This window comes from Hemicordylus capensis, chromosome 3, assembly GCF_027244095.1.
Source record: "Hemicordylus capensis ecotype Gifberg chromosome 3, rHemCap1.1.pri, whole genome shotgun sequence".
NCBI lineage: Eukaryota > Metazoa > Chordata > Lepidosauria > Squamata > Cordylidae > Hemicordylus > Hemicordylus capensis.
Window position 1 is genome coordinate 354,138,810 of NC_069659.1, and position 25,740 is coordinate 354,164,549.

The 25,740-nt window shown below is 45.0% G+C and overlaps 2 protein-coding genes across 9 annotated transcripts in view; one reads left to right on the plus strand and one right to left on the minus strand.

The window, feature by feature from the left end:
• Positions 1 to 2,830, plus strand: part of IQCG (IQ motif containing G) — a 34,472-nt gene extending 31,642 nt beyond the window's left edge. For both annotated transcript variants that reach the window (XM_053313259.1, XM_053313260.1), the window contains exons 9-10: positions 602 to 703; positions 2,548 to 2,830. In XM_053313259.1, the coding sequence (XP_053169234.1) occupies positions 602 to 703; positions 2,548 to 2,691 (246 nt within the window). In that variant the 3' untranslated portion in view covers positions 2,692 to 2,830. The remainder of the gene's footprint in view (positions 1 to 601; positions 704 to 2,547) is intronic.
• Positions 2,831 to 3,898: 1,068 nt separating this feature from the next.
• Positions 3,899 to 25,740, minus strand: part of LRCH3 (leucine rich repeats and calponin homology domain containing 3) — a 127,166-nt gene continuing 105,324 nt past the window's right edge. For 4 of the 7 annotated variants that reach the window (XM_053313254.1, XM_053313256.1, XM_053313251.1 and 1 more), the window contains 3 exons: positions 25,587 to 25,724; positions 23,937 to 24,014; positions 9,644 to 19,635 (listed from right to left, as the gene is read on the minus strand). In XM_053313254.1, coding sequence (XP_053169229.1) covers positions 19,435 to 19,635; positions 23,937 to 24,014; positions 25,587 to 25,724 — 417 coding nt within the window. In that variant the 3' untranslated portion in view covers positions 9,644 to 19,434. Of the gene's footprint in view, positions 8,672 to 9,643; positions 19,636 to 23,936; positions 24,015 to 25,586; positions 25,725 to 25,740 lie in introns of those variants that run through there. The other 3 variants (XM_053313257.1, XM_053313252.1, XM_053313255.1) reach the window with 2 other exon arrangements.

Here is a 25,740-nt window from a genome sequence, read left to right on the forward strand (position 1 = left end):
CAAAGGAACTGCCATATACTGAGTCAGACCATTGGTCTAGCTAGCTCAGTATTGTCTTCACAGACTGGCAGTGGCTTCTCCAAGGTTGCAGGCAGGAATCTCTCTCAGCCCTATCTTGGAGATGCTGCCAGGGAGGGAACTTGGAACCTTCTGCTCTTCCCAGAGCGGCTCCATCCCCTGCTGAGGGGAATCTCTTACAGTGCTCGCACTTCTAGTCTCCCATTCAGATGCAACCAGGGCAGACCCTGCTTAGCTATGGGGACAAGTCATGCTTGCTACCACAAGAGCAGCTGATGCAACCAACAAACCGCACCCCCCCCCATTCTATCAGTTAACTAAAAAACACCACCACATAAAGGGCACTTCTGCTTAATGAAGAATCCAAGTTTCTGTGATCTATGATGGAGAGGAGCAAAGACTGCATGGTCCACACTGTTGGCAATGGCAGTCTATAAAATCAGCACCAGCTCTTACCTTACAAAGGCCATTGTGTTTGAGAATGCCGGCCATAGAGCATAAGTTGGCAGAGACAGGGGCTGGGGTTTACACATTTCAAGGCCATCCTTAAGTTCTAGTCTGAAGTATGTTTTGTTTTGTGCAGTGCCTTGTGTGTGAGCAAGCCATCATTGAGGACCGGAAGGAAAAGGAGGCTGCCCGGAAGAAAGTGGAACAGGATGCTCTAGAGATGAAAAGTGTCCTGAAGGTAAGATGGATCTGAAACGCTGTTAGCTGGGGGCCCTGGAACTAGATAACCCCTCTTCCCCCACTCCCCAAGAGCCTCCAAAACCTTTGGGATCCAGCTCTGGGATAGCCATTTTCTTTTACGCACCTCGGCAGTTGCAGCTCATGATGGCAGCAGTGTGTGGGAAGCAGCACTTTGGCTTCTTCTCAACCACTAGCTGCTGTTGTGGGGCTCTGGGGCCTCTGTGCAGTGCTCCAAGGCTCCTCCCTACTCTCTTAACCCAGAGCCCTTTTTTCCTTTATGAACCCCCTGCTAAACAAGATGCAGGATCTTCTTTGAACTGCTCATGGGGAGGAGAGCTGGTCTTGTGGTAGTGAGCATCAGTTGTCCCCTTTGCGAAGCAGAGCCCACCCTGGTTTGCATTTAAATGGGAGACTACATGTGTGAGCACTGTAAAATATTCCCCTTAGGGAATGGGGCCGGAAGAGGACATGCATGCAGAAGGTCACAAGTTCCCTCCCTGGCATATCCAAGATATGACTGAGAAAGACTCCTGCCTACAGCCTTGGAGAAGCTGCTGCCGGTCTGTGTTGACAATACTGGGCTAGATGGACCTAGGGTCTGACTCAGCAGAAGGCAGCTTCCTAAGAGGCAGCTGTGGATGGTACTACAAAGAGCAGAGCTATCCAGCCACAGGCCAGCCTCTTACAACAATGAAAAGGGCAAGAAAGAACATTAACCAAAAGGACCCACAATACTTGGTTGGGGCTATAGTCTCCTGTTGGTAGCAGCATTTAGCCAGTTATCAACAGGAACTGTATAAAATATAATTATGTTCTAGGCATCATCATAAAAATATACCAGTAATACTCCCATAAATAACACACCTTTAAAAGGAGGAAAGGCAGATCTGTTATATGCTATATCAGGGTGACATGCTGAGGAGTGCAGATTTCCCCCAAGGATGTCGATGCCAAATCTCAGTAGATGGAAATAATGCATCTAGAAATACTCTCTTCACATGGAAAATGAAACCGATGGAGACTTTACCATATAGATCAAAGCTGAGTAGATGCCCAGTCTGTCTCCCATGCCACACCCCCAAGGTCCAACTGCTGACAGAGAGAAAATACTTTGTTTTTGAGTAAGATCACAACTCCAGACTCTGGACCTGCTCAGATAACCCTTCTCCCTTGTCAGCTCCTCACATGTGAAGGTGGGTCTCATACTTGCAGATATTCACAGACCTCCCCACATGTATTGAAGGGAACACCTTGATCTGGAGGACCCTGTACCTCAAGATGTCCATTGAGTCAAAATCTAGGGTCTGGGGTAACCCTGCAGTCAAATAAGTTGAGAATGTGCTGGTCCAGGTATGACCTTGTATGAGGTATGAGATGAGAAGAATGTTCTCCATAAGCCTGCATTGATCTCTTGTGAACAGGATCCCTGGGCCCATTCCTAGGCACCCATTCTCTCTCTCCCAGGCAGAACAGCTCATCTTCAGGCCAAGGCTGCCCAAGGACATCTTGAGGGCTTTTCTGCAACAGATGCCAGTATTCCCCACTCAGATGTTTGCTTGGAGCATGGCCAAGGCAGCTGGAGCCAGTAGCAGTAAGATAAACAGAGGTGTTGAGGCACTGCGGCTGACTTAGAGCAGCAGGCAGCAGATGGAAAACTGGACCCAGGCCAGGCAGCTGCATTTGCTAGCCAGGGTAGTTGAGGGAATCTGGATCTGTACACAGCAGAAGTTCCTGGGAGCCTGTGCTCAGCAAAACTTCCTATGTTCCTATGAGTGTCTGGAAGTGGGAGCAGGTTCCAAGTGTCCATCTGACATGCATCCCTCTTTTCTGCTTTGCTCCCAGCTGCAGGCTTGGTGGAGAGGCATGATGGTTCGCAGATTCCTTGGCCCTTACAAGGCCCTCAAAAAAGCTTTGGAAGAAGAGCCTCCAACCAAAGAAAAGGGGAAGGGAAAAGGAAAAGGGAAGGGGAAAGGGAAGAAAAAGTGAAGTGAACAGAATCCAATTCCAGTGTCATCATTGTCACACTCAGCATTTGGGTGATGGGGCAGGGGGTGGGATGGGACAATTGGATTGGCTAACTTTGTGTTTGCCAAGAGGGTAAAAAATAATAAATACTTAGGACTCAGTTCTATAGGCTCTTAGAGCTTTTTTAAAATTATTATTATTGTGGCCAGCAAGAGAGTACCAAACCTGGCAATTCAAGTTATCTTGCAGCAGAGGTAAGCAAGCCACATAAAGAGTCCAAGACATTTTGGTTTAATTACTCTGGAATATGAAACACTCTGGAATCTTTTCCCCAGGATTCAGAGAGGTTGCAGAGAACCATGACTCTTGTCTGGATCATCAGTGACGGCATGTAGGTCTCTGAAGCACAGCTGTTTGTTGGTGGGGCACTTCATCTCCAAAGATCTGGATGAGCTTGGGCAAGCCATTTTACAGGGAAATTTCACTATAAACTTGCATTTCTCTTTATCTTACAAATGTGCCCCCATATAATGAAGAAAAGACACAGAGCCTCATGAAATTAACCCACTGTAAATCAACTTTAAATGGAGGCTCACTCTGAAAAATACCATGGGTGACAACTGGTCAGAAAACCCAATACATCATTAGTTAATGGAATTCACTGCCTTGAGATGTGGCGATGGCCACTAGATTACATGGCTTTAAGAGAGGATCTGACAAATTCATGTAGAAGTCTATTAGTGGTTACTAGTCATGATAGCTACATAGATCATCGATGTTCAGAAGCAATATAAAGTTGCTGGGGAGGGGAGGCATAGCAAGGGAGGGCTATTGCTCTGATGCCCTTCTTGTGGGCTTCCTAGAGGTATCTGGCTGGCCACTATGGGGAGAATGCTAAATTAGAACTCTGGGTCTGATCCAGCAAGGCTCCTCTTGTGTTAGAGAAACTGAGTCCTGTATAAATAGGAGCATCATTCCAAATCAATACATATGGTGTACACACCAGATAGGATCCCCATAAAAAAGAAGAAAAAGGCGACGGGGTGGGTGTGGGACGGGGACCAGCAACGTGATTGCTCTTGGAACAGCAAAAAGTATTTGACTGTATGATACCTATCTTCCAAAGCCATGAATAAAGCTGTCTGCCCACCCCCAGGATAGAAGCAACCAAGGACACTCAAAAGACTGGACAAACCTGCTTTAGAATAAATGCTTCTCTTCACAGAGGCAGGTTTTAAAGCTTTAGCCTTTATTTCAAATCACCCAGGTTTGGAGTTTATAATATCATGTGTGCTAGAAATTGACTGACAGCATACAGGCAATTTAAAATAAAGTACATGATATTCTGAAGTTTATACTTAATAGTCTTTGAAAACTATGGAATGTATTTACAGGCATACAAATACAGGAAAGAACTTTTTAAAAAATCCTTTAGCTACACTACTACTTACACGTTTACAGTCTGCGGAAACAACAAAAGTGAAGTCTTGATCCTCCAGGCATCCTGCCAAGTGCCAGCCCCAGGAGAAAGCAGAGGGGAGTTGAGTGCCTTGAAAAGCAGAGGCGTTCAAAAGCTCTGCAACACACACTTCAGGGTTGGGTTTGTTTTTAAAACAAGCCCCCCCACCCCGCAAATTAACTTAAGGATCCCCTCTGCTTCTAAAACAACTACTTTTAAAAGAATCATTCCAAGACATAATAGCACCAGTCACTGCCGAACTGCCAGGGAAAGGTCCCTTCAATGTTTTGTGGCAGATGACCAGGAACAGCTCCTGCCCAAGCCCCACTCAAATGGGAGGAAAGTGTGCAATGTCCTCTTGAGGACTAAAGAAATTTCAGTGAGGTTTGTGCAACATTACTACTGCAAGACTACACTCATTTAATTAACTAGCCATGAAAGGTGGGTTGGCCACACGTCCATTCAGAGGGAATAGGGTGTGTGGGTGTGGAGAACCCCAAATTCTTTCCTTTGTCAACTGTGGAAACACTCGCAAGGGTGGGCAGAGGTTGCTGATCCTGTAATGGGCAGAGTCTGATCCAGCAAAAACCTGCATAGGTTTGAGGCTGAATAGATGAATAATGTGAGTGTCTTCCATGCAGCTAACTGGCGCTTGATGCACACTGACTTTCCCTTCCAGTATGCAATGGCAATCAGATGGAACCAGATTGTAGGAGTCTAATGAACAATGGCACCCACAGCCAATACTCCATGGACAAGACAGAAAGATCCAGCTTACCCAACAAGTGCTGGCAGCAGAAAGAGTGGGTCCTTTTGGACAACCTGCTTTCTGTTAGTTCTTACCATGTGGAATAAAATGGTTGCACACACAGTTGAAAGGAGATACTTTGCCAGTCTCAGGCTGATGAGATTGTATAAGCTTTCGGGCTCACACAGATCTGATCTTCATGCTAGTGAATGAAATGGGGACAGAATTAAAACGAACAGCCAAGTTTTCTGCTGAATGAGCTTTGAGTGAATGGTACCCTTGTGATATGGAACTTAAAATGTTAGTACTGGAATGGACAACTAACTTGTTTAATACAAATGAGTTTGAGAATATTGAGTTACTTGATACTTTGAAGGGTTATAAACACTGAAGAGTTTATATCAATTTAACTTGAATGCCCTGAATGGGTTTATATAAATTTAATCTAGGTGTCTTGAAAGGAATAATCACTGCCCCCACCCCCAGTATAATCTCCAGAAGGGGATAGCAATCTTTTGTTGCTTCAACACACAAAATAGAATTCTATACACTTTTCTTTAAAACTTTTCACTAAATACAAGAACAATTGCACATAAATATAAACAAAACACAAACATCCCCAACATTGCCATTTCAACTTAGAACAAAAAGGTTCAGTGGTTTTTTTTTTTGGTAGAATACATTAAAAACAAACCACAGGTTGAAAAAATACAAATTTATTTCACCTCCGCTCAAGGTTTGTGATCGTGAACCCATAAAATTGAAGGGTTGAACTGATGCCACCATGCAAAACAGAGAACTTTCTATCAAGTGGCCACGCCATAGGACTGAGTCCTGCTAAATGGAAAAGGTGCTGGTTTGCATAGGGGACATCAGCACTTCCTTGTGCAGTCCATTTCCGGAGTCCGCTCCTAAGCAGGCAGTCAGTACCACTGCAATGGGAGCCCAGCCCTGCCCCACCATCAGCCACTGGGGCTACTGTCCGCTCCGTGACCCAGCTGTGCCATCCAAGGGCAACCACGTGCCTCTACTGGGGCACTCTCCTCACTTGTGTTCTTTTGCATAGCATGCTGTGACTTCCTGACCCTTTAGAAAAAATTAGGCTTGCCTGGAACTGGGCCAACCGTGTGTGTGTGTGGTGGTGGTGGGGGTTGCGGAAGATGTCCTGACCCATTTGGCAGGCACTGAATTGAGCTTCGGCTGCAGTAGCACATCACCACTTGTATCATGGCAGCTAAATTGGATTTCCACAACTGGACTGCCTCGCACACATCTTTCCAACCTAACACAACACACACGCTAAGCTGTTCAGGCAAAGCCAGCCGCAGGAGCGACTCCAATGCTGAAGGTGATTGTTTCACAGTATGTGGTGATAAACTTGCCATTTGTTGGTGACTAGGCTGAAGCCCCAGAACTGTTTCATGTAACAAGGGTGCAAAAGAAACTAACCTTTGTGAAATGTCAATCCAACTAACCTAGCTATTCAGATAGCACAATCCTACGCATGTTTACTCAGAAGCAAGCACCACTATGTTCAATGGAGCTTATTCCCAATGTGTGTGTGTAGCGGACTGTAGCACAAGGTTGCATCTATCCATTTTGAGAAGAGTTTGCGTGAACAAACCATACAAAATCACGGATGTGATTAAACAGGCTGCTGAGAGTTGGTGAAGCAGAAAGTACTGTATGGCAAGGTGCATACCAGGCAGTACAAAATATGCAACTGAATATCCTACATCATGCTTATTTAGAAAAACTCCATTATACCCCTTCCAAAGTCTGGAAGAACGATATTTCACTGCCTGAGTTAGAAAAGTCCACAAGGTTGCAAAAGTTTATCCCATGCCATTCAAAGCAAGCAGGGAAAAGGCCTTCAGAGCTTCCAAGGTGTTTGATATAATCCTTCAAGAATTGCTTCCTGTCTGCAAAACTGCACCTACAAAATGCCAGACAAAGTATTTGCAAAAGGGCAGGGCATTTCTGTGCCACAGCCAGCACTTGCAGACCCTGAAGCAGCCAGAGCTGAAAGAAAAACTTATTTTCAACTGCATACTCCTGTGTTTCTTCGAAATATTCTTCATGTGTTTAAGAGCAGCAGTTGGCCTATATCACCGACACAAGGACAGGGTGATCTGCATTGACAAGAAAATAAAATTCAAGCAACTGGTGGAGGTGGATCGGGGGAAGAGATCAACTGTCAAGCTTCCTGGCAAAATTTTGCAGTCACCCCCCCACCCTGGCAAAACAAACAGAAACTGCAAAAAGCACACTCATGTTGTTTCAATAGGGTTGCACTGAGCCATTTTGTGGGGCTGCACCTCAAAGAAAAAGCACCACTGAATCTGAGCTCCTAAACCAATCAGTTGCCTGTACAGCCAGGACATTCTGTTCTCTTACCTCCTTTTCATGCCATCAGTCATGAAATCTCTTTGGTAGTTTTCTGGCTTATGACAAACAGCTCAGTATGGGACATACACAAATCTGAGAGAGCAAGAGTCTGTGTGTGAAGTCCTCAAGAATTTATACTAATAGCAGTGCTTTCCCTGGAGTCCAGACGCCCCTGGACCCGGACTGAGAGGGCATATCGTGCAAGGGCCTGCTTTTACTGCTCCAATCATGCGTTGGTGAAGCGTGTCCCAGAATCTTCTGAGACGCTGCTCCAGTGGCCCTTCTAAAAGTATCGCTCCCCTAAGTGATGGCATACATGGGTTGGCTACACAGCATGCTGACAGCCCTCTTTGCCCATGCTTCCTCTTGGCCTCAAGGCATTGTGGTCAGATTTAACTTTAGATATGAGCAGCTCCCAACCCATTGGGGCATTGCTGTTTATTTCTGATATTTCTATCCTGCCATTCTATAAACATATAATCAAGGCAGCAGGTCTTCACCACCACCACCACATGATAGCATGGCTCTTTGAAAAAGCTATTTTTTCCTACCCTCAAGGAGAAGGCAATGAATAAAAGGAGAGAGCATTTCCCGTAAAAACTGTTGTTTCTAATCCATCCAAGAGCACCTAGTTAATTTTAGAAGAGCAATATCATCTTTAATTTCTCAGGTTGTCTTCTTGGGACATAGAATGCCAGGAAAAGCAGGAATGACACTGAAGGTAGAAAAGAAGTCTAATAATTATATGTAGTTTTATGATTCAGAAGTACTGGCTAAGGGGTGTGTGTGTTCGTTCATACTGGCCTCAATCCACCAAAAATGTCTCGTGCACAGACTCTTCTGAAACAAAATGCTCCCTCTTACCTGAATGAAACATACTTGGAATCTGTTTTCTGATGCACACTTCTGGGGTAAAAGGCTATCCTCCCTGCCTCCCTCCTCCCACCCCAATGTACATAGCCATACTTTAGCATGGAGCCAACCATTAGCCGGTGAAATCCTCCCTCCCGTTCCTTGCTGCCCACTGCAGCAAAATCACTTTAAAAAAAAAAAGTTCAATGGAAACTTTTGTGACCTCCAAAAAAAGTGGAGAAATGAAGCAAAATTATTCCCGTCAGGAATCCCGGATACAGATTTCCTCCTTCGAACACAACGCCGCCTGTGTCTGTGCGTTCTGCACCAGCCGTCAAGTCCTGGCATTCTTCAGCTTGGCCAAGGGAAAAAGAATAAGGCCTCGGGGATGACTGTTAGACAGCAGCCAAGTGCTGCTGCTGCTGCTGCGGTGCCTGGTGATGGTGGTGATGGTGCTGTTTGGGGGGGGCCCGTTCCAGAAGTGCCTGCACAGTCTCTGCCACCCGTGTCAACCCTCTCTCTTCTAAAATATGCAGAGGCAAACATAATCGCTCCTACATGGGGAAACACAACAACAACAGAAACAAAGAAAAAAAAAGGGATGAAAACTAAAAATAACGGAACAGAAAAAGAAAGCCAAATTAAATGAACACTGAAGGGTGGGGATTCTAAACATGGAGTATTGTGGGGAGGGGTGTGTAGCTCAGTGACAGAGCACATGCTTTTCATGCAGAGGTCCCAGGTTCGGTCCCTGGCATCTTCACCTTCAAAAGGATCCCCGGTGGAAGGGCTGGGAAAGACTCCTCGGCCGGAGGGCCATGCCAGTCAGAGGACAGTGGTGGGCTAGATGGATAGCAAGGCAGCCCTGTCTGCATATGATCAAGCATCTGAAACCAGGAGGAAGCAGCACCTGATGGGTGGCTCAAGGTGCCTTTTTAGGGCATGTGGACAGACTCTTTTGTGGGGGACAGTTGCCCCAGCCCTGACACGGAGAGGGCTGTATCAACTGTGACACACAGTGCACTCCAAAATTGAAAAAAAGGAATGACGCGGAAATAGGGTTCGGTGAGAAGGGAGGCAGCCCTCCAATGAACGTTCAGCCCTCAGGCCTCTCGGTCTTAAGAGAGCCTTCCTCTAGGATTGTGTTAAAATCCTAGGTTTTACCTTTGAGCCTTCAGGGCTTGCAGAGATGCACACTGAGAAATGTAATGGCCAAACATGCTAAAGAACTGAAAACAAGTCAAATTGGTAAGATTTTTTTACCCCAAATTTCCAATTATTTTTTAACAGCTGAAGGTAACAATTTGACAAAAAGAAAATCCCAGCATAAATGCAACATGTAGTTTGGTATTTCATGTCCATGAAAATGACATGCAAATGAAGTCCGTTACATGCAGATCGTTCAAGGCTTTCCTCTTTAGGAAGCTTCTCCAACAAGACATTTGGTTATAACAAGTTGCCTATATCTTTGGATTAAGCAAACAGCAGTAGGGGTGACACAGTGAACAATAACAAGCCAGCCAGACTCTGGGACAGTAACTTTATTTAAATCAACACTCATTTTAAAAAAGATATCAAAAACCACACACACGCACTCTCTCACACACATATACAAAAGGAGAATGTTTAAGGAATACAAGGTGAAGGAGGGACAGGCAATATTTGCTCTAAGTTTAAACTAAACCAAACTGATGGAATTATACTTCGTGTGGAAAATCTGATACAGAGAGAATAAGCCAACAAAACATTTTTCTTTGCATAAACACAAGAATGAGGAGGAATTGAAGAGAGAATCTTGCAAGCTGCTAGATGCACCTAAACCCGGGCTGCTCAACTGAGGCCCTCCTGCAGATGTTGGCCTACAACTTCCATAATCCCAGGCCATTGGGCACTGTTGCTAGGGATTATGGGAGTTGTAGTAAGCTGAGCAGGCCTGACTAAACTAATACATTCTTAAAGCTAAACAAGATAGGCTATTTGTTAAATACTTGCCTTTGACTAGTTGAGTAGAGAGGTGGGTGAGTGGGGGTTAAAACAATTCTCTTTCATTCAAACAATACACAATTAAGAAAGTTTGATTCATTGTGCAGCCCAATCACCCGCACAGGCACTCTTGTTCCTTAGAAAATATCCCTAAAATATCCCTATTTAGAAACAGCTTTTTAAAAATATACAAAGTCCATTGTTTCAAGACATTTTTATTCATATAACTGAAGCGCTCCATTTCCTTGACAAATTCAGGCATTACTCATGCAAACTGAGTATGGGCAGGCCAAGTTGCAATCCCACTCCTGACCATGAAACCTTGCTGCTTTCAGAGAGGACTTGTGGCAAGCTGAGGGACTCCTCTGAGAAAAGTGGACAGCAGGTTTGAGGACTGGGATTTCACTCCCCTGCCCAAACCCTCACAAATGCTTCCAGATGCCAGAAGAGCAGTGGACATTAGCCTATAGCAACCAAAAGTGCATCATAACCTTAGAGGCTAACATTTACTGAGGTATGAGCTTTTGCAGGCAGCAACTTGCTTCTTCTTCTTCATCATCATCAGGTACACAATTAAAACTACATGGAGTGCTGCAGCCTACAAGATGACCAAGCACTGGTTTTGGATCCAAGAGACAGAGCTATAGACGGCAGCCCAGACATATATAGGTCCCCTTTTGTATGCATTGAGCACTAATACAGTTGTCCCTCGCCAACTGTGGGTTTGTCAATCGTGAATTTGAGTATCAATAACTGGTGAACTGTCACACCCCTCGCCAACCGCAACTTGAGTATTCATGGTTGGAACTAATTTTTTTAAATTTTCGGCCATTTTTCGGGGTCAATCCAATGGTCAGAGGGCAATTTCAGGGGATTTGGGGGCCAATTCTGGGGGGTTTGGGAGTCATTTCCAGGGGCTCGGGGGATCTATACTGGGGGTATGGGAGGATTTTTTCACTTGCATGTGTGTTTTCAGGCACTTTGGCACTCGCAATTCCCCTAACCTCATGTCTCCCATTGAAGTCAATGACTGAGAGTGTTTCCGGGAACAGAAGCCATGCGGTTGGCAAGGGACCACTGAATAGTGTTAGGCAATGCATGTGAGAAAGGGGTGTCAGTTTCTACTCAGGGACCTCACAATCTAGGATGCGGTAAAGGGGTCAAAGAAAAGCATTGTGGGAAAAGTGGATGCTGACGAGATACTTAAAAGCAGCAATGGAAGAAGTTTGATGCCACAGATAGAGAAGCAAGAGGCAGGACTTCAGGAAAATCTCAGAACTATAGTACTGGAGTTGCTAAACCTGTAGCTATTGTGCAAGAACTGAGAAGGGAGTATATCGAAGCTAATGCTATGAATTGCAAATTTTGTATGATATAAGACTTGATTTCCTCCACAGGGGAAAGACCTTATTTTACTGTGGCTGTAGCAGTATGCAGTGTGTCACAGCAAAGGGCCCCAGGCCTAATCGCAGGTGGAATACCAAAAGGAAGCAGCACGCAAGCTTGGAGAGGGGCCTCGGCACCACCTGCAACACTGCAGAGGGCCCTGGAGTACACTTCTCCACTTGTGTTTTGCTTCCCTCGGCCACTCTGTGCTCCATGGGCCACAGACAGTGGGAGTGAGGACAATTCCTGGAGGACCACAAATGCAAGAGGAATCTTGCACCTTTCCTATGTCAAAGCGATCCTTGGGAGTTTGGGGTCAGGTGGCAAGTGTCCTGTCCTGTTCATAGAGAGGACGAAGGGTGACCTTTGGCACTGCCTCAGGAAAGGTGAACCAACTGACTTCAGCCTGCCATATGTCCAAAGCTCTGGCACCTGTGTTGTGCCTGGCCGAGAATCAAGTGTGCAACTGGAATGGCATATGAGAGCACGCCCCACCCAGCAGCACTGGAACTCCTCTTTCTTCCAAGTTTCTATGTGTCCACAAACCAACCTCCCGGGAGCTAGTTTGCACTCCCAGATCTTCTAGAAACAAATCCAAGCAAAGGAGTGCCAGTTGGGGCTGGGATCTGATGCTTGCGCTTCAATAATAATGTTCACCAAATGCTCAGATGCTAAAACAAGCCCACAGCCTAACCCACCTCACAGCAACACGTAATGTGTGAAACCCTGAGCGCTAGCCATTTAGGAAACCATATTCCTCCCAGACAAGCTGGAACATACATGTGTTCCAAATAAGTAGCTGCCACTTGTTTGGAAAAATCAAATTCAATTCACAATTTGCAGCACAGAAGGTGGTGCTTGTTCAACTCCTGCCTCGGCAACTCAGTATTCAAGAGGCAACATGGACAACAGTTAATTTTAGCCCCAAACTGAACAGTACAAAAAATAGTGGTAATTATTCCTACTCAAAGCAATACTGCCTTGAGAAGGAAGTGGGCATTTGTACCCACGGAAGAAGACTGACATTTGGTCACAGAGCCACCCAGTGAGGCACCCAAACAGTCCTCGGAAGCTATGGTGAAATTAAATACAGACATATTGCATTAAGCAGGCCTGCCACAGTGACAAGAGCTCAACTGATCAATGCACACATCCTGCAAAGACAGCCCTGTGGACTTACTTTTACATTTATGGGCATGGATCGAATTATCCTCGTCTTGCCCAATGTGTCATCTCACTCAGCTCAATAGATATTAATTTCCCCTCCGTTCCACTGGAGAATCATTGTCTAGGACTGAACATAAACCAATACAGAGTCTGAACATGGCAATTAGATGGGAGTGCCTGAAGCAATTTCAGTGTCTTACTTGAGAATCAGCTCTTTGAATTTTCTGTCCTGTTAATGCTAGAGCTACTTAATGTTAGCGTTATATACTAGACCAAGGGTTCCAGTCCAATTGGGCCATTGTGGTTGGAAACTAATAGGCCAACAACATCTGGGGACCCAGGGTTGGGAACCCCTGGCTTAGACCAAACAAAAGTTAATTATTAAAAGTTAAACCACCCTCAGCCATTTTTGGAAGGGTGGCATTTAAATCAAACAAACACACAAATAAACAAACAAATAAATAATGCCTAGAAAGAAAGAGACCTTGGACTTAAAAATCTGTCAGGGAGGTGGTTGGAGCCTTAGATGATGAAAAGGATTATTAAGAAGGATAAGGAAATTGCAGAAAAGCTGGATGAGTTCTTTGCATCTGTCTTCATGGTGGAGGATACTGACCGTCCAGAGGATACCCACTCTGGAACTGAGCTTTTCAGACCTGGAGGCTGAAGAACTGGGTGAATTTGATGTGACAAGTGAGAATGTTCTAAACTGTATTGGAAAACTAAAAATTAACAAATCACCAGGGCCACATGGCATCCACCCAAGAGCTCTGAAGGAACTCAATTGTGAAATGGTGATCTCCTAGCAAAAATATGTAACTTGTTCCTACAGTCAGGCTTTCCAGAGGAGTGGAAAGTAGCTAATGTAAATCCGATTTTCAAAAAGGGAAACCTCAGATCAGTTAGCATAACTCCTGTGCCAGGTAAATCAATGGAAAGTATACTTAAGGACAAAATTGTTAAACATACAGAAGAACAGGCCTTGCTGAAGGAAAACCAGCATGGCTTCTGCAAGGGCAGGTCTTGCCTCACTAATCTTTTGGAGTTCTTTGTGAATGTCATGTGGATAAAGGTGATCCAGTTGACATAGTATACTTGGACTGTCAAAAGGTTTTTGACAAAGTTCCTCACCAAAGGCTCTTGAATAAACTTAGCAGTCATGGGACAGGGGGCCAGGTTCATGTGTGGATTGGGAACTCATTGAAGGTCAGGAAACAGAGGATACGAGTAAATGGGGAGTTTTTACAGTGGAGAAAAGTAAAAAGTGGGGTCCCCCAAGGATCTGTACTGAGACCAGTGCTCTTTAACTTATTCATAAATAATCTAGAAGTTGGGATAAGCAGCCAAGTGGCCAAATTTGCAGATGGCACTAAACTATTTAGGGTAGTGAAATCTACAACAAAAGGATCTCCCCAAACTGGGGGAGTGGGAGACAAAATGGCAAATGCAGTTCAGTGTAAGCAAGTGTAAAGTGATGCCTATTGGGGCAAAAAACCCCAACTACATATACACAATGATGGGGTCTGAGCTGACAATGACTAACCAGGAGAGCAACCTTGAGGATGTCCTGGACAGCTCATTGCAAGTGTCAACTCAGTGCATGGCAGTTGTGAAAAAGGCAAATTCCATGCTAGAGATCATTAGGAAGGGTGAAAAGAAAAATGCTATATTAGAATGCTCTTATGCAAATCTATGGTGTGGCCACATGTAGAGTACTGCGTACAGTTCTGGTCACCACATCTTAAGGAGAACATTCTAGAACTGGAAAAGGTGCAGAAAAAGGTAACCAAGGTGATCAGTGGCCTGGAGCACTTTCAACAGCAAGAGAGAGGGCATACCCGTACCTCTTGCCTGTGGACTTCCCAGAGGATTCTAGTAGGCCACTGTGTGAAACAGGATGCTGGACAAGATAGGCCTAGGGCTTGATCTAGCAGGGTTGTTCTTATGAGAGAGTAAGATCTAGTAACAACAACTACAACTACAACTACTTATATACTGCTTTTCAACAAAAGTTTCCAAAGTGGTTTACACAGATAAATAATAAATAAATAAGCCAGCTTCCTGTCCCCCAAAGGCTCACAATCTAAAAAGAAACATAGAAACCAGCAACAGTAACTGGAAATACTGTGCTGGGGGTGGATAGGGCCAGTTACTCTCCACCTGTTAAATAAAGAGAATCACTACGTTTAAAAGGTGCCTCTTTGCCGAGGTAGCAGGGGTCAGGAATCAATTCCTTGGTATTTCCTTAAAAAGGCAAACCCCATAAAATAACTTTGTTCACAGCCAATTCGTTATTTTAGTACTAATGCAGGAAGCGGGGTCCTTGCCCCATGCCCCCTCCCAGGAAGTAATCTAACAGGTTATCGTGTACAGCTTTCTTCTAGGTGGATTGGGCCACTCAACGTTTTCCTTCATCTACCTTTTGGAATACTAGGGATTAGTTCAACAATCAGCACAGTAACCACTAGGCATTTAAGAACTGGATGCATTCAGTCACTACTGAGGTGCGAGCATGCCACGATTCTGAAGGAACAATATGTGATCTTGTGCGTAGAAGTCAGCTTCCTGAGAATCACAGCTTTCATTGAGGAAACAAAACCAGTTGTGAGCCCTTATTGCTGCTAAGATATGCTTGGAAGCATGGAGGGAAAAAGCTAGCGAAGCAGCTTCCCAGTGACTGGGTGTGGGGGGTCTCAGAGCCCTGCAGAACTCACTGCCTTTCCCCATGGCAATCAAAATCAGATAAAATGGTTAGCGTGCTGGACTAGGACCGGGGAGACCCAAGTTCAAATCCTCATTCAGCCATGATACTAGCTGGGTGACTCTGAGCCAGTCACTTCTCTCTCAGCCTAACCTACTTCACAGGGTTGTTGTGAAAGTGAAACTCAAGTATGTAGTAAACCGCTCTGGGCTCCTTGGAGGAAGAGCGGGATATAAATGTATTAATAATAATAATAATAATAAGAAGAAGAAGTTGAATCTGCTGAATTTGACACAGGTTGCAGCACGCATCTTTTCTTGGTGAAGTTTTTTAATCCTTTTCAAAAAGTGCATTTTAAACACAGCCCTGTGAGGGAGCATTGACCTTTAGCTGTCTTTCAGCACATCTGTCTGGCTACAAGGGGCATCTTTCACTGGTAGAGAGAGGCACACAAGACTTCTGATTTCTGTCCCTCTGAGCAGGCATCCTGGCTGAGAAAGGGGAATTTGGCCTTTTGTTTAAACACGATATGAATCCAGCAAAGTACTGTCACAAACCTAGCCAAAATGCCTGTTAGAATTGTAAGATTTGTGGACTGTAAACAAGGCAAGCACTAGCTCAGGTGTCTCTAAGGTAGGGAAAGGTTTGTGCTACTTCAGCCCATTTCTCCTACCCATTTGTAGGAGAAAGTCTGCTATTTGGAAGGAGGCGGCCCAGTGCAGGAAGCGGCTCATTCTTTGTGGGAGCTCAGGGTAGCATGATAACCTGGCCTAGAGACTCCATAGTCACAGGACTCCCACTACTTACAGACCAACCAAGCTCTCCCTCTTAGGGATCTAAGTTGGTTTTAAGTACCCTGACCAGTTGTCTGATGGAGAACCTAATTTGGGAACTATGAATATATGTAGCAAGGTTGAATCAAGATGTGTATGCATCTTCCATATACCCAACTGCATGCATTCAACATTCATATTTCCCAAGATGGAAGCTCATGCCATCATTCATTCCCCATACAAAACGTGCCCCTGACTTGCATTTGGTTACAGCAGTGCCTATGAACGCACATTCTCAAAATGTGAAAATAGAGAGAACCTGTTTTGTTCTTGGATTCTGCATTGTCAAGCTTGAAGCTTCCAGCAAGTTTGAGCACCAGAGCATGAAGGACAAATTCTAAAAGGCTTGCCCTGATTATTGAAGACCGCCAAGCTAAGGCAATTCAGATGTCACTGCCTTTTCAACCATACCTGCCTCAGGCAAAAGGCAAATCATTGTGCTCTGAGATCCACTTTTAAGCGTAAAGGTCTCCCTGAGAAAGGCAAGAGCACGGACAGGCTAAAAAGGCTGAAGCTTCAGCCTGGACGATCCCTGAGCTAAACTGTGCATAGTCAAGATGCTGTTCTGAAAGGCTGGCTGAAAACAAGTGCGTCTTGATGCTCCCCCATCCAAGGAAGCTGTTGAGCAGCCATTAGGCCAAAGAGGCATTTACAGTAATGCTGTTAAAAGTACCTTAAACACCCTGAAGCAGGGCTGTGCGTATTCTACATGAGGTACCACACTGTGTAAGCAGGGTATTTGGTATCAGAAGAATTCAGCATCCTGAGAATGTGTTTCCATGTAGCAGGAAAAGCTAATTTTCTAGCCCTGATGGCAGCAGGAACCAGCAGAATGAAAGCACATGGGCCATTGTCAAGTGAAATCTCAAAAGCCTGAGTAGGACTTTCTGTGGCTGTGTCGTGTTTGGTACGAACAGGTGAGCCAATCAGGGTAGTGCAGGTCCGTGATATCATAGTGGTCTGGCCAAGGGTCGAAGCCTGAAAGCAGTCCGTAGGATAAGGCAAGGACAAGGTCACACGTGCAAAGGTCAGTACCGGTAGGCAGTCCAACAGGAACAGGCAAGAAGCGTGGTCAGACAAGCAATGGGTCAGTAGCCGGAGATAGTACACAGGAGGAGCCAAAGGCGAAGTCAGGCAAGCAGTCAGTCAGGCTCCAGGGAGTCAAGGCAAGAGCTCAGTAGCAGGAAGGAAGGCTTTACACCAAAGATGCCTCAGCAACTGCTCCTTCAAGACTGAGCTCTTAAATAGGGCCTGCTCCAGGAACCCTGTTTCAGGCTCCTCCTATCTCTTCAAGGGGCTGCAGTCATTTAAAGGAGCTGCACCCTGTTCCTTATATGCAGGCTTCTCCGGAGGAGCAGTGATTCCTCCTCTGTTTGTTGTGGTTCCAGGGAGTCCTCAGAGTCAGAAGGAGGCAAGGGAGTAAGTTCTGGGCAAGGTGGGGGCAGTGATTCTTCTGGATCGAGGGTCTCAGGTGGTGCCAGCTCTCCTGCATTCCCTTCCTCATCTTCTAAGGCTGATAACTCTGACTCACTGGGTGGGCCCCTGGGATTGTGGTGCAAGGGCGCAGCAAGTGGGTATAGCCTCCATCCAAACTCCCCTCACCCCCTGAGCATTCATTGCCCAGGCCTGGTGGGTGCTCCAGGTGGCTTGGGTTCATGGCAGGCTGGAGCTTCTGTGAGTTCATGTATCCCACCAGCCTTTCCAAAGGTGAGCTGCTGCAGAAGAGTTTGGGTTCCAGCATCTCCTGTCCTCTTACAGTGAGAACACATATCATAATAGGAACTGTCCAGCTTGCAATATACTTACATATAATTTGTGCACCATTCTGAACATTTTGATAAACTGAAAAGCAAACTAAGATCTATAGACAGTTAACAGTTAGCGTGGACAGGATTTTTTATAAAGTGTAGCTTCTCCAAAGTTGTGACTATTTATTGAGAAGCTAAGAGACGGAAACACAAGCGGAGAGCTAACAATTCCTCACATGCATTTCTTAAAAAGGAGAAAGCCTCACACACTAAGCACATGAAAGTGCAAAGAGATGTTGCCTGCAATGATCTTGAGAGAGTTAATGAGAAATTCTATCAACTGGGGGTGGGGAGATCTTAATGACACTGGCACATTTGTGCAAGGGTGGGCAGGAGCCCAAATGTGAGGCAAGCGGATTCATTTTCCTAGTGATTCCTGGAGGCAGCACAAAGAGCTGGTGCAGACCTTACTCAGCTGGGCTTGTCTGTACAACCACTTGCCCGCACAAGCAGTCCACTTGCACAAAGCAACGTAATGTCAGAGGAGGGGACTCACCAAGACTGCTTCTTCACCTCCATGATTAGAAAAGTTACATGATTTGGCTTTTCTAGTTTCAGAAGAGAAGACAAATGTTTTAGAGGACCTCCTCCTCCACCTCACGCGGGAAGTTATTTACGTAGGTAAGGCCACTCAAATCAAATCAACGCCAGCTCTAGAACTCTGCCATCGCACATCCTGCTGGACAACACAGCCTGCTCTGCAAATGTAGCAGTGCCCCCGTAGCCAGGAAAGGCACAAATCAGCATGGCTGGGAGGATGCCACGATTTGCAGAAAGGAAGGCCCCTGCTGAGAAGGCTTGAGGCTGCTGAGGAACCCTGAGCAATCTCCACTTTGTTTTAAAAAAAGGATAATTTGGAGAAAAGAAATGTGGAGAAAAGAAATGCTTGAAAAAGCATTTCATTGTTTGTTTCCTCTTTAAGATACCAAACGAGGTGTAGGTGGGAAATCTTAATCTCAGGAAGGTGGTGATGCTTCCTTCAGCACAGTGTCCACGTCTTCCCTTGGCTCCCTTTTCAACATTCCATGAGTTTTATCCAACAAATTCTCATCAACGTCTCTATTTGTCCACCCCAAGAAAGTGGGGGCAAGCGGGGGGGGGGATTTTTGTTCTACAAAACTATCCCAAACTACAACTAAAACAAACTGTCTACAATTTTTTGTTTTGGATTTGCATAAAGTACTCCAATTACATAATATGGGGGATTATTTTTAACCACACAGAATTCAAGACTCTTGGATCACTTTGCTAACAGCAAACTCCAACTGACTAGGTCATTATCAGCAACAGGATTTTCCAGAGTCTTTTCTGTAGTGCACAGAGTGGGTTGCTGGTGCATTGGGAAGAACGTACACATACAAAATTCTCAACCAGAACACAGACCATTTACCAACTGCTTGGAAGAGCTGGAGCAAGTCCATGGCACCCCTGAGCTTCAGCTAAAGGAAAAAGACCCAGTGATAGAACACAGACAGCATTAGCATCAGAGCACAGTAAAATGCCGCAAAGCCACATAGCTGGGTAGAAAGGGAGACAAGACTGGGTTCTTCTGAATCTGTCCCCAGAGAAAGAAGAGATTCTACTGTCCTTTTAACGCTGAGGTTTAGCTGGAGAATGTCAGAAGGGGAACATAGATTGTCCTGTCCAAAGTGTGAGCAGGAAGGGAAAACAGACAGAGAGAAAAAATTAGCATCAGTCTTATCAGCCATGCAAGCATCCACGATGTAGTCAAGGAAGCCCAACGACATCTGTTTTCCAAACAGAAACTTCCAAACTTCTTACCTCTAATTATATATCACTATTTAACCACAAGCAAATAGCCTCCTATAAATTATAAGGATGTGGCAGAGGTCTTTTAAATGGCCACACACTGTTATGAATGTAGGTGGCCCTTATTTTCCAGGAAGTGTTACTCAAAGTGGGAACTGTTCTTGGGGAAGCCCCACTAGAATGAATGGCAGATGCACAAAAGCTGCATTTTGTTTAGCAATACAAATTTGGTCTCTGAGTGTAGTATCCTGCATAAGTGCCCAGTGCTCCATTGCTTATCAACAGCCATTTGCTCATTTTTAAGACTGACATTTTTTGACTTTTCACTTTTCTGACAGCAGAGGTGGTTGGGGTGGGACAAAGCAAAACTCATCAATGTTCAAAGCTGGTTCTGTTGACATCTGTGCCCACCAAATCACTCAGCTGAAGTTAACTGTGCTAGGATGGTGGGAGCAGAGTGTGACTCTATGCAAGATACTACCTTTAGAGAACAACAGCTTTAAAAAGGTGTCTAATCTGCCCTCTCAAAAGGTAAGTATTTCCACATAGCGCCATACTGAGAACCTTTTCTTGATTGTTCACACACACAAGTTAATAGAAGGGGCAACACACACCTGCCCCTGGACCCAGGATTTCTGGGTTGTGTGCGGCCTATTTGCTTCTAATATGTAGCCCATTTCCGGCAGAGGCTCTCAACAAGCACAGCATGTTCTACAACAGGGAAGAAAAGGGATGACTCAGTGAGGTTCCAAAAGTAGAGGCCAGACATTTGCCTACTTGCTTTGATGTTGATTCAAAAACTCATAGGAAGCATAAACTGAACCAGTGCTCTATCCAATTAGGGGTAGGGAAGGCTGTTCAATCTGCAGTTTGCTATTCTGGGAAGAGAAGCCCAAAGCACTTTTGAGGAACCTGATTTGCATGGTATACATCTCTTGTATCTGCACACAAAAAAGAAAAGCAAAGAAAGGAAAGGAAAAGGACCCCTGATTCTATGCTGGGGGCATTTTAAACTAAACTAAAAATGAATGTTGGTTGTAATATAGTGAGAATAGGGGTTCAAAGCTCTGTGCATGTAGCAGGGGCATAGCAAGGTTGGAGAGCAGGGACAAAAGGTGAAGACGGGTCCCTGCCCTCCCACCTTCAACCCCCCCCTTGGGTGAGGGGGGGGGGAGACTGCTCTCCCACCTTCTCCCTCCAAGAGTGAGAGCAAATAGCAAGTTGCCATCCAGCCAGTGGGCCCTCCCTCCCTCAGGGGCCTAGGGACATTTGTTGTCCCCTGCTGCCCCCCCCCCATTCAATTATAGCTACATTGCTGGCCAGTAAGACCTGCCCCATTCTCTCTCAGAACAGGTAAATTCCACCTGTGTGTCACTCCACTGACACCAAGAGCCTTGAGTCCATGTCCCATCTTCTATTCTCTTACATAATCATCCCTAACGCATACAATAACCTCCACTTACCCACTAAGTCCCTTGAACATGCTTGGCTTGGACCCATTCTGCTTGAGTTAACTATGTGAAGATTTTCATTTCTCTTTTGGTCAAAGACCGTAAATAAAGTAGGACTTTGATCTGAGAACATGAATGGAGTGGGGGCAGGAGACGCTAGTCGATGGGTAAATTAATTAATTAGCTCCAAGAGATAGATGAAGATAAGTGAGTCTGAGTTGTTTAAAACACCGTATGGCCAAGATGTCTGGACTACGGCAGCAAGTGACTCATACACTTGGGGCTGGCAAAGGGCAGCCTGAAAGTCATCTGCAGCCCCGAGTTCGGTCAAATGCAGCTCTTGCTTCCACTCTTCCAAATTCTGCCTGCCTCTTCTTTCTCCAGCAAAGTTTCAGCTCAGGGCCACTGTTGAGGAGGAGGGAGAAGCTGCAATGAAAGTTGCAGCACAAGGGGAACACCAAGGAAGAGGAGGGGAGTGCTGCCAAGTCTAAATGGGGAATGAGGAATGTGTTCTTTAATTTTGAAACTGTGTTAGCTGCTGTTCAGCCTAAAGTGCCAAGTGAAATGCTGAACAATACAATGAGGTTAGAGGTATGTCCCTGGATCTCCCTGAGGCTAGGAAAGGGAAGGAGGAGCACCAGCACAGCACAGCACAGCACAGCACAGCTGTGATGACTGTACTTGGAGGCTTGTGTGGCAAGTCTGAAGTCTTGTTGCTCTTGCAGTTTCAAGATTTTGACATGTAGTTTGGAGTAGGAAGTACTGCAATGCTAATTGGTGGTACCTTCATCCCTTGCCAACTGCAAGGGTTCTGTTCTGGCAAAACCTCACCATGGGCAAATTTGTGGTTGGCAAGTAATTGACATCAATGAGAAACAGGGGGTTAGGGGAACTGTGGTCACGAAAAGACCAAAATAAATAAATAAACAAATAATCAAAGGAAAATACAAAAAATTTGCGAAAACACACCCAGAATCCCTTAAAATAACCAAGATGAGCGAGCAAATTGAACCTCTGGAAAATTTTGAACCCCGCAAAACCACTCAAAGTCACTTTAAATCGTGAGGAATTGGCAGTGTCAGCAAGAGGAATGAGTGGATTGAACCTTTGACCACCCCCCCGCAAATTGCAGAAAACCCCTCAAAATCATTAAAAAATTCTCGCCAAACCCCGGATATTCGGTCGTGGTTGGCAAGACAGGTCACAATTTCCCAGTCGTGGATACTCAAAACCGTGACTGGGAAAACCACATTTGGCGAGAGATGACTGCAATTCAAAGTGACATACACCTCATACCCCAACAAAGGCCCACAGATCTCTTGCCAACACAGCTGCTTGTAGCTGTTCTGATTGGCTAATGATTTGGGGTCCAAAAAGTGGCACTATAAAGAAATTAACTTGCTTGCAGAAAAAGGCTAGCACTCCCTGTGTAAGATTTAGAGTAAAACTGGACCACTGAAAAATATCCATTCTAAAGGACTGGTGCAAATGCAGGAACACTGCATCAGTGGGCCTGATGTGAAGGACAGTGAGCAAAACTCAGATGCAAAAGAAGAGGATTAGGATGTGCTGAACAGCCTCAGTGCTGCCATGGAGAAGCTTCTGTCATTCAAAAGATGAATTGTCAAGTCTAAAAATGATTAGCACAACATAAAACTAGGATGTCAGCTGCTGAGTGGGACCTTATGACGGGATATCTACTGTCAGAGACCAAGTCAAATACTACAATATCTAACTGAAAACTAATCACTCTACAATAATCATTTAAAGTTACTTAATAATAGGAGCTTAGGTCAGTGACAAAAAGAAAAGAAAAGAAATGAAAAGTGAAAGCTTTGGAATCTGAGTAACACACAACCAGAAATAAAGCTTAGTAGTCTTCCATTTTCTCTCAGATTGCAAAATACATCATTTGAGGGCAGTCCTGGCCCGCCATTATGGTTTCTGTTTGTGTGAGTGACCCCAAAAAGTTTTTCTCACCACATGCAAATATAAATTGTACCTATATCCCATTAAACATAGTGTCCTGAATCATTCCCAGACCCTCAGACACACTTGGTTTTGGTGGGTCTACACATTTTTCAGAACATCATGCCTAACCCAAGTGTGTAGAGATAGCAGTCCTTGACACACTAGGAGTTCCATCGTGGGTGTGGCGCATATGAGCCAAAACCAGACCAGAGTGGCCCTCCCTGGTTTTGTACAGATTAGTAACAGACTTATTCTCATGTCTGAAGGATATTTGTACATGAGTGATGACCCTCCTTCAAACACAATTATTTTCAACACAAGTCAACAAGAGACCCAAACCCGATTTCAGTTGTTACATCTTTCAACTCAATACACTGAGCGGATATGGGGAATTCTTCTGAGGCGCTTAAGAAAGCTAGAACTGGCAGAGCTATGATCTCTTTTCCTGTTTTGCTCTCTTCTCTAACTCCTTTTCCTTTGTGCCTATTTTTGAATGCAAACTTTCAGGATAGGAAATCTTTTTGTCTGGTATTGTATAATCACAACACTGGCTTGAACTGTTGTGATACAGCAGGTGGCATTCTAGGCACATATGCTCAATCTGGGCCTCAAGGCGGAAGGTGGCTTATTCTGATACCATGCTACTAAAAACTGGGCTGTTGGAAAGCTAGTAGATTAAACAACATGAACATATGTGAATGTGTCTGTCTGTCCCACAATAAAGATGAAGATTTCTTTGTCTCTCTTACCTGAGGCACCCCAATCTTTCGGCAAGCTTCCAGGAAGTTTTCCACGTTGCGTCTACACTTGGCCATTGTTAATTTAGGCTGCAGAAAAGAGGGAAGGGGGAGCTTGGTTTTCTTAATCAGTAGTGCCTTATAACTAGACTCAGAGATCTTATTAGACTATTAGGAGTCAGTGGTGGTGGCTGGGATCCAAGGCACTTCAGATCACCACTTGGAGAAGAAAAGGTAGATGCAGAAGGACGTCCGAATCCCTTGCTCTCTCGTTTACACGTTATAACCTTCTCCCCTAGTGCCACCTATCTCTTAGTCCTTTTCTCCTGCTGTCGCCTCTAACTTTGGATGTTGTTACATTGCAGGACAATAGAGTTTGTGGGGAAAGTAATAGGTTCTTGACTGAGTCCCTACCTGCCCTGCAAACCTCCCTTATTTTTATATATCTTAAAACAGCTTGCATTTCTCGTTGAACATTATTTACACAAAGATCAATCCAGCATGAAGAGTTTCTTGAAAAGTTTAAAGACAGGGGTTCTCAAACTTGAGTTGCCAGATGTTGGTTGGACCACAACTCCCATCATCCCCTGCTGCAACAGCCTTTGGGCATTGCAGCAGGGGATGGGAGTTGTAATACAACATCATCTGGTGACCCAAGTTTGAGAACACCCTGCTTAAGGGAAATCTGAAGAAGAAGTCTCCACATTCTTTAAATAATGAATTCTCAGTCCTTCCCAGGCTGGGGGGAAGGGAGCAAAGGCTGGCAGTGTCAGAGAATCAGAACGAGAAGCTCATCTTGTTCAATCTTTGCCCACAAAGTAGGACCATCCACCCACTGGCTGCACAGGCCACGGTGTGCTGGTGCACTGCAGCTGCATCTGGAGGGCAAATGGGCCCAGAGGATTTGACCACACAAACCAAGGCACACACTGCATGGGAATTCAAAGAACTCCACAGGACCTCACTAGCCAGTCTGACTTCTAAGCATGTCACTGCAGTTCTGAATCTGGAGTAGTTAATAGACCTTTGTTAGTTAGCAGTTAGTTTCCAGGCCACATTCAAGATACTGGTTTGAACCTATAAAGTTCTTAACAGCCTGGATCCAGAGCAGTGTTTCCTGTAACAGGGATCAATAGAGGCTGTTGACTACAACTCCCATCATCCCCAGCCAAAGGTCACTGCAGCTGGGAGGTGTAGTCAGCAACACCTGAGAATCTCTGTTACAGAAAACACTGGTCCAGAATATCTGAGTTCCTCTTCCCATATGAATATCCTCATACACTGAAATCTTTGAGGCAGGAATGAGGCCTGCTTTAAGTATCTTCCTTATTGGAAGTGGACATCCTCTAGGAGTAAGGTCTTATCTTCAGTAGTACCAGATCACCTTGGGAAGTCCTTAAGGCCAATTCCCTCCTGGTTTTTATTTCGTCAGCACTTGAAATGTAGTGCATGGCTGGTCCTTTGCTCTACTTCTGTTATTTCAGATTGCATAAACTGAATGTTTTTATCTGTAAGTTCTTATGACTGTTTGAAGTTGTGTTATTGTTTTTATAAGCCACCTTGAGAGGCTTTCAATAGGAAGGTGGGGCAAAACCACCAAAATCATGAATGAATCGTGCAAATTCTTACAAGCAACCTCAGGGCTGCCCACTGGATACTTACAACAGCTGGTGATGGTACATGAATACTAGGAACGGAACGAGGCCGCACGTGATTGGCTAAATGGCAGAGCACCACTCCATCAGTCAGCGCTGCTCCAAGATCGCTGGGCAAAGACACTTTCAGCCGTGACTCGATATTCTGTAAAAAGGATGGA